The sequence below is a fragment of the Manihot esculenta genome, chromosome 13, assembly GCF_001659605.2.
Source record: "Manihot esculenta cultivar AM560-2 chromosome 13, M.esculenta_v8, whole genome shotgun sequence".
NCBI classification, from domain to species: Eukaryota; Viridiplantae; Streptophyta; class Magnoliopsida; order Malpighiales; family Euphorbiaceae; genus Manihot; species Manihot esculenta.
The window spans coordinates 31,886,664-31,902,473 of NC_035173.2; the positions used below are offsets into that span (position 1 = coordinate 31,886,664).

General features: G+C 33.3%; 3 protein-coding genes across 9 annotated transcripts; 2 read left to right on the forward strand and 1 right to left on the reverse strand.

The window, feature by feature from the left end:
* Positions 1–360: 360 nt before the first annotated feature.
* On the forward strand, positions 361–4,905 carry LOC110630553. 5 transcript variants are annotated; one of them, XR_002490400.2, is made up of 4 exons: positions 361–530; positions 3,524–3,586; positions 4,579–4,635; positions 4,771–4,901. XR_002490400.2 is itself a non-coding variant. In XM_021778088.2 (2 exons), exon 2 carries the CDS (start codon positions 1,149–1,151, stop codon positions 2,199–2,201), a length of 1,053 nt encoding a protein of 350 aa, XP_021633780.1. In that variant the 5' UTR covers positions 361–530; positions 1,130–1,148; the 3' UTR covers positions 2,202–2,535. The 5 variants fall into 5 exon arrangements, 2 of the variants coding, with proteins under 2 accessions (XP_021633780.1, XP_021633781.1); XR_002490402.2 differs by lacking the exon at positions 4,579–4,635 and having other exon boundaries at positions 4,771–4,905; XR_006348320.1 differs by lacking the exon at positions 4,771–4,901 and having other exon boundaries at positions 4,579–4,711.
* On the reverse strand, positions 4,628–6,534 carry LOC110630554 (peroxidase 73). The gene is made up of 5 exons (XM_021778092.2): positions 6,257–6,534; positions 5,758–6,151; positions 5,482–5,682; positions 5,233–5,398; positions 4,628–5,094 (listed from the first exon to the last, which is right to left on the reverse strand). Exons 2-5 carry the CDS (start codon positions 5,974–5,976, stop codon positions 4,688–4,690), a joined length of 993 nt encoding a protein of 330 aa, XP_021633784.1. The 5' UTR covers positions 5,977–6,151; positions 6,257–6,534; the 3' UTR covers positions 4,628–4,687.
* A 4,999-nt stretch (positions 6,535–11,533) lies between these two features.
* Positions 11,534–14,295, forward strand: LOC110629390. Of its 3 annotated transcripts, XM_021776340.2 has the most exons (4): positions 11,534–12,054; positions 12,182–12,410; positions 13,289–13,466; positions 13,566–14,295. In XM_021776340.2, exons 3-4 carry the CDS (start codon positions 13,386–13,388, stop codon positions 14,124–14,126), a joined length of 642 nt encoding a protein of 213 aa, XP_021632032.1. In that variant the 5' UTR covers positions 11,534–12,054; positions 12,182–12,410; positions 13,289–13,385; the 3' UTR covers positions 14,127–14,295. The 3 variants fall into 3 exon arrangements, with proteins under 3 accessions (XP_021632032.1, XP_021632031.1, XP_021632033.1); XM_021776339.2 differs by having other exon boundaries at positions 11,534–12,410; XM_021776341.2 differs by lacking the exons at positions 11,534–12,054; positions 12,182–12,410 and having other exon boundaries at positions 12,789–13,466.
* The last annotated feature ends 1,515 nt before the right edge of the window (positions 14,296–15,810 follow it).

A 15,810-nucleotide genomic window follows, 5' to 3' on the forward strand; every position in this document is an offset into this window, starting at 1 on the left:
TTTAAATATTCATATTTTTAATATTTAAAATTATAAAAAAGAATTTATTATCAAAAATAATATTATATTAGATAAACATTTATTTAATTTTAATAAAAATATAAGAATTTAATTAATAAAAAATATAAATTCACCTTATTTGACTTTTGAATAAATTTATTTTTTAAATTATTTTAATAAAAATAATAAAAATGTTTTTACTCTTATTTAAAATAAAAATAATTTAATTCTTTTTCATCAGTTTTATTTATTTATTTATTTTTAATTTATAAAATTATTAAATTATTTTGCTGTAACCCAAACCTCTATATATTAGCGTTAGCGGCATACACTTCAACCATTAACAGTAAAATTTGTCAAAACGCACGTGCAAGTTGACCCAGATGACTTACTAGAAAGAAGCTTCGAAAAAGCCTTGTTTTTTCTTGCTCTCTTGCCCTAATCTCGCCACTCTCATTGTCGAAAAAAGTAGCTACTGATCCACAAATTCCACTCAATAATTCATTGAATCCTCAACCACATTCAATTAGGTACTTCTCCAATTCAACTTTCCCTTTTTCTTCTTCTTTACTTCATTTATATACTTTCTTTTTTTCAGTGTCTGAATTGCCCCACTCATTTTTTTCGCTTTATTTCAATTCTTCTCCTTTTCATTCCAATGGGGGTATTGTGTCGAGCTCGAATTAACATTGAAGGTTTAAGTTTTCTTGGTTGGTTTCTTTGCTAATTTGTTTGTTTATGTGAAATCGAAGTTGGTTGCTGTAGATTTTATCTATTTTGTATTGCTTTAATTTGGTGAATGGATAATTGAATTGTAGGAGTAATGAGCAAAATGAAGTTCAAAATCGTGTTTTTCGATTAATTTTGATATGGGTTTGTTTCTTTCGTTATAGAACTTGGTTATTCTTCTTGTAATAGCTTCTACTGTTGACTTTACTTACCGGAAAGTGATTTGATAGAAAAAGATCAATTTAGGTTTTCGGGGTTGTAATAGAGTTAACAAGCTTGCTATTGGCATATATCTTTTTGGGAATTGAAAATTTTCTTTATGATGCGATTTTAGTTTGTTTTCTTGTAATTTCCGATGCAATGGTTCAAATTATTTTGTTTTTGTTTTGATGATTGCTAGTGAAGAGTTTGAAACTAAAATGCCAGCAGCTCGGCATTTTACCCGGATAGACACATTAGAGCTAAAATTGCAAATTGAGAGGAAGCTTGGGCATCTAAAGGCACAGAAGTATTTTGATCTCCTCACGAAGTTTCTGAGTCTTAAGATTGGCAAATCTGATTTTGATAGACTCTGCATTGGTACAATAGGGAGGGAAAATGTACGTCTTCATAATTATCTCCTCAGATCAATTATCAAAAATGCACATCTCTCGAAGACTCCCCCGCCAAAAGAGAGCAAAGTTGAAGGTGCTGTATGTGTCAAAGTGCCTAATGGGTATCAAAAAAGTAGTCTCCAGTCCATCTGCCGAGATTTTATTCAATCTCCTCGTAAGGGGAGGTCAATTCTTAGCGAACGCAAGTTCAAGGATCGTCCTAGTCCTCTTGGCCCGCATGGGAAGAGCCACAATATTGCATTTGAATATTCAGTCCCTAAAAACCAAGAACAGCAGAGTGCTACTGAGCTGCTTTCATTTGGCAGCAGACCCCCAGGCTCTGTGGAAGATGGAGAAGAGGTTGATCAGGCTGCTGGAAGCCCTAGCATTCATAGTAGGAGCCCTGTTAGAGCTCCTCTTGGCATCCCTCTGAATACCAAAGGATCACGGAAAGTACTGTTTAATCGCTTCTCATCTTCTTATCATATGGGGGCATGTCAGAATAGTGGAGAATTGCCTGATTCCAATTCTTTGAGGAAAAGGTTGGAACATAAGTTGGAGATGGAAGGAATAAAAGTTTCTGTTGATTGTGCCAATTTACTAAATAACAGCTTGGATGTTTACTTGAAGAGATTGATAAAACCCTGTATGGATTTAGCTGCTTCAAGATCTGGACAGAAACACGCAGGCCAAGGACAGATCCAACCAATATGTGGTATGAATGGGGTGTGGCCTGTGAGACATTTTCAAAAATCAAGTGGGTCCAGTCCAGTGTCCATGTTAGATTTTCGGCTTACAATGGAACTAAACCCTTGGATTCTTGGAGAAGAGTGGCCAATGCAGCTTGAGAAGGTTTGCTTTCGTGCATCAGAAGAATGAACTAGAATGTTAGTGCAAGATTTGGTGGGATGGGAAGTTTAGGTTCGATGAAATTGTGAGTTAATAATGTTACAGGATCCGCTTTAATGATGACGCTGACTCACTGTTTTCATGACAACTGTGAAGTACATAAATAGTAAAAGTTGGAAAGTTTTGGATCATTAGAATGTACATAGGCCTTTGGATTGATTATTTCCAGAGTGTGACATGATACAGTACAAAATATTGACATTGTAAGAATCTAGCTGTCCCAAATTGGTCAGTTTTCTCCAACAACTGACTATAGTTTGTTTGTTCAATTTATTAACTTTGTGAATAAAGCTTTCATTTCCAATTGTCAGGCCAATAGTTGTTTATGCGCTTTCCGGAGGAGTTCTGATGAACTTTGTAGTTTGAGAATCTATTATTCAGATCCTATCATTCTCTCTCTGTCATGGCTCCAACATTGCATCATTGACATCTTTAATTATGCGTGACAGCAATGGCATTAGTGGTGTTATTTTATCGTTTTCTGGCATTTCATTGTGACTCCCATTCTGGATGATACTCCATCTTGTTGAAAGAACATATATATATATATATATATATGAAGAGTTCACCATATTAACATTTCAATGACTAATAGTTCTCTTATAGTTTGGAGGTTCTTCCATCTAGAGATCTTATTCTTTCACTCTTTGTACTGATTGTGATATAGTCCACTTAGCTCATTTTTGATGGAGGTAAGGAACTCATGGACTCTTAACGAGAGAGAGAGAGAGAGAGAGAGAGAGTCTTTAATTTCAAATTTGTTTATAATTAATCTGCTTGTCTTCTTGAATAATTAGAAACCTCTTATATAGTGGAAGTTCTTACATTTTTAACACTTCTAATTAGAGTAGAAGTCTAATATAAGCTACAATTAGATAACAAACTATAAAAATAAAATGCTAGAAATCTAATAACAAACTGCTAAGATAAGATAATAAAGATAAGAAACTTAGATAAGATAATGCGATTTATTTATTGTTGATAATATATAATCTTAGTTGATTGATTTTTCTTTTTTTTCAAAATTTGAACTATGTTGAAGAATAGATTTAATCTATCCATTGTCCATAACATGTAGTTGGTGCCTGATTTGCTATGAGTTAAATGGGTAGTCAAAATAACCATTTTATTGTAGTAAACTGAGGTTTAGAGCTCAAGAGAACTTACTAAGCTATGGTTTTTTTTTTTTTTTCTGTCTCAAACCTGTAACATAAATTCCTGAAGCAGGAAATCAGTAGATCTAACATGTGTCTACGAGAAACTCCTCTGAGCATCTTTTATCCATTCTGCAGAGTAGTTAGATGTATCCACTCTGGGGGCACAATAAGGTTTCAAGGAAAAAGGAAGCTAGCAAGGTAACTTGTCCATCTCCTTACTATTCTCTCATTGGCAGTTGTTGCAATTTGGTGAATCATGGGTGTGCATTGACAAGATCAATAGATTGCATCAGAATGAACTTCTTTATTGAAATTTTGTTTACCATATGATTCAGATCAAATTCCAATTTGTTGCCCGTCTCAGACATGTCTTTGTTGTTTCATGTCCCATGAAATGACTAATTGATTGACGAGTCAAACTCTTATTTTGAAGGTTTGTTTCTTTGTAGGGGTGCTTTTAAGGATCTTACCTTCCTAGGACATTGTATGTCAAGAGGAAAAAAAAGAATTAGATTTGGCATGCTCTTTTAGAATAATTCAAGGTGATTTCCGCTAAGTAATTTTCTTTTACAGTTCAATGCCCCTTTCATTGTCATTCATCTCGAGTATCAGGTAAAATTAGCTTGAATCATGCAGAATATGCAGCAGGTTATGCTTTGGAGCCAATGAAAAGCTACCATTTGCTAGTTGAGAATCTATTTTTAGTCTTGCAATAGAGAATGATAACATGACTTACGCGTAATCCACTACGTAATGTAACGTTTTCTGCACTAGGATTGCTCATTGTCTTGGTTGAGATTGTTGTGGGAACATTATTTTGTGCAAGTGTTTATTCTGGGATACAGAACTTGATTGTGACTGTTCTGTATTGTTCACTGGGTGGCATGCTTATATCTATAAACATGAAATTCCTGAGTAGTTGATTGTACTTGGGAGGAAATTAGGATGATGACTTTGATATCTTATGTACATAACACTATATCTTTAAATCTTATTTTTCCATTGATCATTCGGCCATGTGAACTTGGTGTCTAATAGAGTTGTTCTAGTCGAACAACGACAAAGGATCCATATAGTTGATTCGAACTAATTTGGGATTAAGGCTTACTTGTTATAATCATTCTAGCAGTCTCTTGTTTCATATCAATGTTTATAATCACATCCAATCTGACACATTGCTGAATATGCAGATGAGCTTGGAACGGAATTTTTTATGTAAAAATGAACTTATACTGCAACCTGTAAAGGTCCCCTGCTTTCATATAATTTACTAAATTGCTATGTTTATGAATTTCATTTTTAATTTAAAATGGCACAATCTCGACGAATATTACCGTTTCTACCGGTCTTGACTCTGACCCGGCCCAACCTCGTGATTGCAGCGACAAAGGCTTTCTGAAAGGCCATGGAGTTGGAGGCCCATGCATTAACAGTGGGTCTGGATCTTGGGTCTGTAAAGAGGACTTGGTCGGAGGTGAAGAGGCCATGTCCTCTCTGGAGGTTCTGAAAGTACACGTTGTCAAAGGTGTTGGGTGTGGTCGGGTCGATGTTGATGGCTATCCTGGGATCAACCTTTCTGGGGCACATCTGCCGTAGCTGAGTTGCATAGGCCTTGTTGAGTGTAGGATCCACTGGATTTTGACGACTGAAATTGTATAGTCTGTTGCTGAACTTGCTGCAGTGGGAGAATCCAACTGTGTGTGCCGCTGCAGAAAATATAGTCATTTTGGCCAATTATAAAGCTTGCCTTCTTTAATTCCTTTTGGCTTTTCAGCTTTATTGTGAAAAAAATAATTTGAATATCGTTGAAACTAACAACAGCAATGATAAGAATTAATGGGTACCTGATAGAGCAATCATGTCAGTTTGGGAGAGGCCGTTAGCAGCAAAAAGAGAAATGAGCTGATTGAGATTGAAAGTTTCATGAGGCAGCTTCCCATGAACACTAGCAGCAGTTGAGCTGAGGCCATCCAGTCTTCCCAATTCAACACCATATGAAGGTCCACCAGACTGTTTTCATTTAATATTGAACATGCACACCACAAAATTAGACACTGTACGTTCAATTGTCACCAACAAATTGATGGACTCACCAGAGCAATAACATCTCTTGTTGCCATGGCAAGAATATCCGCACATGAAACCTTGTTTCTGCAGCTGGGGACGGCATCCACCGCTTCTTTGGCCTTGATCACGGTGTCAAATCCATCTCCGGCCAACGATAGATTATCAGGGTAATCCTTCTCTGCTTTGTTGGTTGGAGTGGATTGAACTATAACTGAAGCGTCACATCCCTTTCATAATATTTAAGTATACAATCAGAAACCAATTTTTGTATAAGCTAAAATGGATTAATGGGTATTATATACCTGCACAAAGCAATCATGGAAGAAGAGACGGATGGTAGCAGGAGCAGTGACAAAAGTCTCTTTAAATTTTTTTTGAACTGCATTTCTGACAATGGATTCCACATCTGGGCAAACTTTGGCATAATAGTTTTGTCTGAGCTGAGCTGATACAGTACTAGAGAAGAGGCACAAACTGAAAGAAAGTGACAATACAAAAATAAGCTGGAAACAACCCATCATGTCATTATCTTCTAAAATATAAAAAATAAGCTTAATATAACTATCATCTCAGTGGGAGAAGCAAGACTGAGCAATGGATTGACAGAAGAGAGGTGGCCATATATGTCCTCGAGAATCGAGGCTGACTGGCTGAGGTTGAAAGAGACATGAATGACTCTATATTCTGCTTCCTTGGCTGTAAATTATGTTTGAGAGTGATGAAATATACACAAAATTAGAGAAAATTTCAGGGAAAATAGAGAAAAAGAGGTCCATCCAAGAAAACAGATGAGAGAAACACCTAGAGAAAGCGGCTACATCAGATGGAAATGGGATACAACCAGAACCTACGTAGCATGCACGTTACGGCTAATTCAGAATTGGCCTTAGTCTACTAACTTGAGCTTCGGCCTTCTCATATGGGCTATAGACTTTTACTTAGTCATTGCTAAAAACACCAACTGTTACTGTTGTTCCATGTTAGACATGTGGTTGGTTTCGTTGATTTTCATGATCACCATCTGATTAACGTTATCAAAACAACATTGAAAAGGTGGACCCAGATGTAGGGTGCACCTAATCATATGTACCATACTGTATAGAATATTGGAAATCATTTCCACTTTCTGTAACTTAGGTTACGTGAAAATCATTAAGACAATTTTTGTTACTAATTAAGACAATTTTTTTCAAAAGAAAAATTCTTTAGATCAATGTACTATGTATAAGACATATAATGAAATTAATTTATTAAATATATAAATCTCATATTAAATTCTCATATATCAAATCTAATTAGATAATAATTAATTTTTACATTTACAGATTTAGTCTGATAATAAATATATTTAAATAAATATGAAAGGTTTCAAGTTTTACTCCTCTAATTCCGATCCCCATTTAAAAAAAAATTAACTTACCCTCTTATAAAGTGAGTTTTAAAGCTTATTGGTATGTTAGGTAAGTGGAGTTGTTGAATGGACCATAGGAGGCGTAACAACTTGTTACTTGAAATTCAATCAGATAATAAATTTATTTTTTTAATTTATTATAATTTATTTTATAAGAAAAAAATTTAATAAATTTTAAAAAAATTATATAAATTTTAATTTATTTTAGATTGAAAAATTTTTAAGTTAAAGAAATTAAATCCTTTTATTATAAATAAAAAATTAATTAAATTAAATTTATGCTAAATTTTTTATTCTAAACAAAATGATTTGAATCATGGAAAAGGGAAGTTGAGTTTGACTAGTGTAATAGTTATGGGGCTAAAGTAAAAAATGCAGTGCAGTGCTACATGAACTGAACGCTAAAGCATTGACTGGGCCATTTAGTAGGCTGTGGGCCTTCTAATGAATTGGGTCCAAACCCATTTGTAAATCCACTAACCAAGCCCACCAGAAATCCAATACCCAGGCCTTATAATCTCTTTTTTTTTTGGCATGGTACATTTTCAGAGTTCATATACTATTCCTCCTTGTTGAGCAGTTGATCATTTTGGTACAAAAATTCGCCAGCGAGCTCTCCTGCCCTGGCCTTAATTTTCTTAGTCTCTATGAATGATTTTCTCTTCTTAGTTTCTATGGTTCTCTTGAGATTGGATATACTTAGATATGCTTTGGGATTCTTTCAAGTAAAAATGGAGAATAAAATAATTAAAAAAATTATTAAAATTCCACTGGAAATTTTCAGAAAGCCAATTAGTGACACGAGTCCCAAAGCAGAACATCACCCATCAAAATCAGATTGAATCTGATAATACATTCCACTACTCACCTGTTTTTTGCTGACGTCGATAATGGACCCCATTTTATAGAATCTATATTTTCTGAAAAAGATAAAGCAGGAATTTGAAACATGAGCATAAGGAGTGGCATGGTTTTTTTTTTTTCAAATATTTTTGTGGTCTTAATCTGACCATGACAACACTTATTGGACGTGACAAAATATTAAAATACTAATAAAAATAATATTTTATGATATGAGATTGTATAAATTTATTTTTTAATTATAAATTATTTTTAAAAAAAACTTTACATATTAATAAATAATTAATCGGATTAGATAAATAATATTAATATCTGGCAATGAAAAGGTATTCTAAAAATTGTGACAAATTGAGTCCACGTTGGCCACTAAACCATGATGGTACGTACGATTTTTTTTGGGAGATGATGTAATGAAAATAGAAAAGAATTTTTAATTTAATATTTTAAATTGTAGTTTTTATGATTTGATGAGTATGTAAATGGGGCCATCACCAGATTTTTGTGATGGTCCATGTCTTTTCTCGTGGACCTTCTTCTTGTTTTGTGTGGCTTTTATAAGTAAAGGATGCTCTTAAGTCAGCAACTAAAGAAGGTGGTTAAAAAAAAAAAAACGGAAGGAAAAATTTATTAATTAATTTTTTAATTTTAAAAAGTATTAAAATATTTATAATATTTTAAAAAGTTTTTAATTGATTTTTTTATTAAATATAATAAAAAATATATTTTTAATAAATTTTTATAAAATTAAAAAATTTTATTTTTAAATTATAAAAATTAAATAATAAAATTATTTTATAATTAAAATTAATAAAAAATAATTAATAAATTTTTTAAAATATTAATATTATGAAGTTTAGATTGATTATGTGTCGGAAATGAAATTAAGTTATGGCGTGATTGGTTTAAATCTGCAAAAAAAATATCGTGCGGTGGTAGGTGTTCATAATAGTTATTTCGATTCAAATTAATATATTGAAAAAGAGAGTAAATACAATAAATTTTAAAATTTTTTATATAAGAGAATTACATATATTTATTTATGTGATTTTTTTTTTCTTTTACATTGTAAGAATATATAAATAAATATAATATTTTTTAATAATCTAATAATGATGTGACTGATTGTTTGATAAAAAATATCATCGGTTAATAAATCAGTGATCTTATAATTTTAGATATAATGAGAATATGTTGGATTGTGCTTGACAACAGTAATTTTGTATCGAGTTTTGTTTTGTCGAAAGGAGAACGAGTCCTAATGATAAATTAGATATTAAAGTATCTAAATTTTTTTTTCTTATACTGAACCACGTTTCTCCTTATGAAATTCTTATCACGTGTAATAAGAGTTTATAGTTTATTTTATATCGTTATTATACACCATTAATATTTTTTTAAAAAAATTAATTATTAAATTTTATCGTTTCATATAGATTAAATAATAAATTTATTAAAAATAAAAAATAATAAAAATCTTTTTGCTTGTAAGCTCAACAAATTTTTCTTTTACAAAAGGAGACTTTGTTACTTCACTTTTATTATTAATTAATTACAAAATATAGAATCCACTTAATATATATTTTATAGATTGATCTAATCAATTTTAATTATGTTTTTAGGTTTTTTAAATATTTTTTTTAAATTTCATTGTTAATTATATATATAATCATGTTCCGTAATCCAAAAAATAGGATTTACAAATATTGTGTAAGTTTAAGTGAGGGGAAGGTGCTCTTTTTCCTTTATTCATTTTCTTTTGTCTGTTGGTGATGCCTAACGAGCTCTCAATTATAGTGCTACTTGTCTCTGTCATACAGGTCCGTACGTACGAAAGCGTCAAGCGCTCTCTCCACATTAGACGGCCATTTAATTCTTTCCGGCGTGTGTGTAGACAGGCTTGCAAGGTGATTGGGCTTACTGTCCTTTCTCTTGTCACGTTTCAGGACTGAACTCGTGGTGGGTAGGTTGGAGGTTGTAAGTGACCTGATCCACTTAGCGAGACTGAGTAATGGTTGAAAAAGTTAGACCGGCCCATTAAAGAGATTTCATGGGTGTTAGGATCAATATTGTGCTCATAAATCTGATTCCATACTGAAGTGATGAAACCCGGCGGTATCATCCATGATATTCACAAATGGGAACATATCTAATCCATTTTAGTTCAAAAACAGAAGCAAGTGCCCCGTGACTAATTCCTAAGGACAACTATTTTTATTATTTTTATATTCATAATGTTCAATGCAGAAGTTGCCATGAGGAGCTTGAGCACCACATGTTTATCCACTAACTTTACATTAATTAATCTTTTTTTTAAATTGAAAAAAAAATAAACATAAATAATTCCCTTCAATTAAATAATACCCAAGATTCCAGCTCCACTATCCACCATCATTATTGGTACTTATTGTAATCCAAGAATAATTAAAAACCAATCCAATTAATTCCTATATACTTTTTTTTATAATTAATGGAACCACCTGTTTTAGGATAATATTATTTAATTTAAATTAAAAAATTAAATCGAATTCAATTAATTTAAAATTTTAATTTAATTTTTTATTTATTTTAATTCGATTTATTTTTAATTTTTAATTTTTTAATTATTTCAATTTAATTTTAAACAGACATAAATGCATTCGCACTCAAAAACATAATACACTTCCTAATAAAGTCATAACAATTTTATCGAGACATACTAATCCATACAAGTCCTAAACGCAGACTTTCCACCAAGGAACCATTAACAAAGGTTGATTAAATTTTAACAGAAATACTTAACAAGGACCCAAATTTCCAAGCGTATGGTGACATGCTCGAAAAGATATCCACTAGGGGGCTGCAGGAGAACACACACACCGACATCCAAATGGACGTGGCTGCAAAAACAAGATTCCTGAATGGCATTCGAGTCCTGTTTTGAAATTCTAACTCCACATTTCAATATCTTCTCTCTATCACCTGCATTGTTCTGTACACTCCTTACTTATCATCTTTTTCTACTGCCAAGCCAGAAATTTTTTTTGACTATTCCTCTGTTCCTCCTTTGGCACTCACGATGGATTCTCATTTTTCTCTTTCCTCTGATTATATATATGTAGGACCAAATGCACAGTAGACACAGTGCAGCCCTCGTCCACCCATCAATGGCTACTTAGCTTTTTCAGCTACCCCAATGGACCCACCTCCCCATTACGGCTGCTCCTCCCCTCACCGGCAACGCGTGCTCCCATGTCACTCTCTCTCAAGGCCCTTCACTTTGTTCTAAATTCTAGTGGTGCATTATTTTAGATTCTTCAAAGAAAGAGAGAGAGAAAAACAGTAATGAGTTCTCATATAAGGCCTACATGCATGTGAAGTTGATCATATTTCTTGATAAGCACGAGCAGACATGGATTTAATTTTTTTTCTTTTCTTTTTTGTTTCAAGTATATTTTGTCTCTTTATATTATACTACACATGACTAATATCTATATAATTATTCGTAATCAGATCCAATTTTATGGTCGAAACATAACAGTGACAAAGAAATCCAGCTCATTCTCTCTGTCCAAGCAGAAAGAAAAGAGATCTAGGTTACCTATATCCAAATCATACATATTTCTTGAGGGATTCATAAGCAAGTACATTTAATCTGTACCGTATATTTCTTGGATAATTTTCATTTATTTCTTAGTAGATTTTCTTGGTTCCTCCTGCTCACATGCCCTAGTTACTGCTATAATCATTATCATATGCTGAGGCATATTAATTAGGTGGCTTAAATTTCTTAGTCTATGTGGGTATTGATTGTACTGTGCATAACTATTAAAATATTTGTTGAATATCATATTTATTTACTTTGTTTAAGGCAAATGGAAGTCCACCAAGCTCCATGCATGCCCCATCTCATTATCATTAATTAACAATATTAGCGGATTATTGTATGAGATAAATCAGATTAGAGATCCTGTGGACAGTCTCTAATCCTTTGAACTGTTTGTAAGAAGAACCCAGTTAATGTACGATGGAGATCTAATTGTCGGTGGGCCAGGAGTGCCACCTTAAGCTCCTCCAAGCTAATCTGCATTAGCATATAAAAATATATAAATGTGTGCATAGATAACTGAGACAACTGTTGCTGGTGATATATATATAAAATTCTTGATTGCATGTGATTCAACTATAAGCTGTTCTCTTGATAATTGTCTACAGCAATTTAAGTTCCTTGTGATCCTCAAACAATTATTAAAATATATTATATATTTGTGTCCAATTTTTTTTATATAGCTTGCATTGCTGGACCTGTCTGGGGCATCTCTTTCACAAAACTTGAATGGGATTGGCTAAGGTACTGGGATTTGTTTGGCATGCCTCAAACCCCAGATGCAACAACACTTTGGTTTTTGTGTTTGTGTGAGAGAAAGAAAGAATCTTAAATTCTTCTCTAATTTTTTATTTTATTCTCTCTTCTGCAGTATATACTGATGAAGAATGTGAAGGGAAGTTATATTTCCTCTCTCTCTCAAACAAACAAAGGCTTAGCTCCTACCCGCTGAGAGGTTCTTGGTGCAACAACAACATCAACAGGAAACTACTGTTGGCTTTTTCTTTCTTGGAAGAAGTCTTGTTTTCAAGTTTTGATTCTTCTCTCCATTTTCATAACATCATAAGCTTGCAGCTTCTCAGCCCTTGAAACTCTTACAGGTCAGAAGATCATCTATGATTTTTACCTTTTTCCTTGTCCTTGTCTTATGAATTCTATGTGGCAGGGAATATCCAATTAAGTTCCCAGAAAGTTGCTACATTTAAACTTTTGATGTCTAAAACTAACAAGTGTATTTCTTCATCAGTTTGCTTTCTACATGACCAACCAGATCTTTGCATGTTTCAAACAGTGTTTTTACACATTTATAGATTTTCAATCTTGATTTTACGCATTTCAAATGATAACTATGTATTAATAATAATAATAACTTAATTTTTCTTATACCTCTTCTTCTTCTTCTTCTTCTTCTTCTTCTTGGGATTATTATTTCATTGATCAAAAAGAACTTTAGCATTGAATATCACAAAGAAATCATTTAATATTGCAATAAACATGTGAAGGAAATTAATACTTCTTAAACATTAGTAATTATAATACTGATATGAACATGTATATGCATCTATTGCATCCTTATAACTTGGAAAAAGGAATATTATTACATCCTCGTAATTAATCTTAATGTTCCAAGTCACTGTTTGGGTTGATCTATAATCTTCTGTTTGGAAAAGTAATTTTCTTGCTAATTTGGAAGGATAATTAATATGGGCAAAGAGCATAAAAATTATTGTCCATTATTGCTTTGTTAGATATTTTTATATTCGAAAATATGATTTGTGGCCCAAAATGAGTGAATAAAAGAATAAAAACAAGCTGCTAGAAGACAAAGTAACTTGAAATAATTGATGTTATAGTCCATTCATTAGTGTTTGACATGAATGTTCTTTAATATCTCACTGCTTGATAAGTAAGCAATACATAGTTATCATCAAACAAAAGGGTGACATAAGCTTACACTATTGTCTCTCCTCCTTCACAGATACAATTATGAATAGAAGATGCATTTCTTAGCACAACTTTGAAAGAAAGGATTAATTTTTCACAAACCCTTTTGCAAACTCATCAAAAAGAAATCAATGGAGAATTTTCTTAAGCCCTATGACAAGGAATACATGAGAATGGCCATGTTAAAACATGAAGAAACATTCAAAGAGCAGGTACTTCTTTGATTTTCCCACCTCCATTTTCTCGTTTGATAGATATATTTGTATGTATAGCTTCTAAGCTTGAGATAAATGTGATGATTAATGTTGCAGGTGCATGAACTTCATCGGCTGTATCGAATCCAGAAGATACTGATGAGGAACATTGGTAATAACAGGAGTAATACTCAGTGTCATCAAGAGTCGTTCAACTTCAAGAATAGGATTAGTCATGCTCATCGAGAGATGCAACAGAAGCCCAAAATGAAACTAGACTTGCAAAGGCCAGCGGAAGATTATGCTGCAGAATCACCAAGCAGGGATAGAGCATTAGAGCTTATAGATGAGAGCGAGATTGAGCTGACTCTAGGCCCTTCGAGCTACTATAATCAAAGGAGGAAGAAACCTGAGACGCCACTAACATCTGATTCTGGACCAACGTTTTCTTCATCCTCCACAGCATCCAGCCATATAAACAGGACAAGTTCCTTGAGCCACCAGGTGAAAAGAGAAGAATCAGGTGACCGTGAACTGGGTCTCGTTCAGGTTCATGACATGAAGGCATTGGGTGGTTACCACAGTGAAAATAGAACAAGTGTTGATGAAGAATTAAGACAGGAGAGATTGAAACAGCCTCCTTGGCTTTTTCAAGTTTTGAGTCTGAACATGACTTGAAAAATCTTCTAAAATCTACATATAATTAGACGCTAATTCTGTCATTTATGCTCGTATGGATTTTTTCCTGTTTAGTCTCCTGCCTGATGGGTGTCCTGTGTAGAGATGACTTGTTATTTTCTTGACTTGCAAAACGCATTATTGAAATCTAAAGATGACTATTCTTAGATATCCAAATCATTTGTTATAGTTGCTGATGTAATTAAACTTGTGCAAACAAACAGAATCATCTGTACCTGTCCAAAAGTAACATCCATGTCTTTAAAGACATCTTTAACTTAGCTTTTGTTGTTCAATTCAGGAAAATATTTCCCAGTAGAGAAAGATTTAAACTTTTTAATAGGGTGGTGTCTTTTGTTGATTATTGTTAAAGTTCTTTATGGAGCATGTCTGATTCAAGCTTGTGAAGAAGCCATGGCAGTAAATTCAACAAGGGCTAAAAGATTTTCTTCTTGTCTTCCCTAGACATTTTAATGCATAAATCTTCGTGTGTAGGCACCCATTTCTATCACATATGTCTATTAATTTTCTCTATTTGGGAGACATAGTTGCTTTCCAGATTAAAGCAGGCTAGAGAAAACTATAAAAATGCTGTTCTTTTTTCAAGGTCCTGTAAAGGAAATAATCGTTGACTCAGAGCTTCCCCTTCTCGTCAATGCTCTTCATAATCAACCCAACATTTGAAACCTTACCCCACCAAGTTTATTTTTGTCTGCCACCACATGAACACCAGATTCCCATCTCAATAATTAAGGCTTATAACGTGAATAAGGCGTGCTGTATGAATAGCTTCACAGGGTGGAGATCTCTCCTGAACATTCATTTCTTTGATTAATTTCCAAAAGCACCAGCTTTTGTATTGTATGATAAGTTGGCACAGACATGAGCATGCTCTTCTGCCTGTCCCGTAACTCATTTTTTACTTTTTCAAAAGCTCTTTTTGTCCAAAAGAATGTGATAATTTAGATGCAGACCCCACATTCTTGCTACTAGCTATTACGATTTTATGAGTCACAATGTCTTTATGCCTAAGTTGAGAAAATTTCTGGTCTCACTGCAGTTCAAAACTTTGACTGGTCCCACTGGATTAGTATCGGATACTAAGTAGAAATAAAGAGGCAAACTGATAAAACCTATCTCAACTGGACTAAGTAGCCTTTGAATTATGTATTTTACTGATATCATAAAGATAAAACGACAATTTATCTCCAAGAGATGAGATAGAATGGCTCGGGTCCTTCTCTTTCAACCAGAGGTTCAATAAGTTCTGAGCTTTGGGTGTGGAGCACCTTTAAAGAAAGAAGGGATTTGGCTCTTAATGAATAAGGTCAGCGTATAAGATCAGCGTACCGGATGATATGTAACAAAAAAGATAAAATGACAATTTCATTTACAAGAACATGACACAAAAGAAGCAGAGGTAGACATAAAAGGAGAAAGTGGATGAAAGCTGATAGCTAGCTAGCTACTAGTCTCGTCCAGAACGTCTAAACAAAGCCTCAAAAGAAAAATAATAGGAGACACTATGCTTTCCATACAGTGAGCTCAATAGTGAACCCATGTTTCAGGATATGGAATACAGCCGATTCTTGCTGGGTTTTGCTCGAGCTTCTGCAGTGGAGTCTTCTGGAATATGCTTAGTCAAATTAAATTATGAAGATAGGATAAGATTTAGATTATTCAT

What these genes read in the sequence shown, in the direction of transcription:
- LOC110629390 (XM_021776339.2), top strand. Translation starts at nt 13,386, where the DNA reads ATGGAGAATTTTCTTAAGCCCTATGACAAGGAATACATGAGAATGGCC. An exon ending in AAGAAACATTCAAAGAGCAG is followed by an intron (nt 13,467 to 13,565) that starts GTACTTCTTTGA and finishes TTAATGTTGCAG; the next exon opens with GTGCATGAACTTCATCGGCT.
- LOC110630553 (XM_021778088.2), top strand. Translation starts at nt 1,149, where the DNA reads ATGCCAGCAGCTCGGCATTTTACCCGGATAGACACATTAGAGCTAAAA.
- LOC110630554 (XM_021778092.2), bottom strand. Translation starts at nt 5,976, where the DNA reads ATGATGGGTTGTTTCCAGCTTATTTTTGTATTGTCACTTTCTTTCAGT. An exon ending in CAAGAGATGTTATTGCTCTG is followed by an intron (nt 5,399 to 5,481) that starts GTGAGTCCATCA and finishes AAATGAAAACAG; the next exon opens with TCTGGTGGACCTTCATATGG. An exon ending in TGACATGATTGCTCTATCAG is followed by an intron (nt 5,095 to 5,232) that starts GTACCCATTAAT and finishes TATTTTCTGCAG; the next exon opens with CGGCACACACAGTTGGATTC.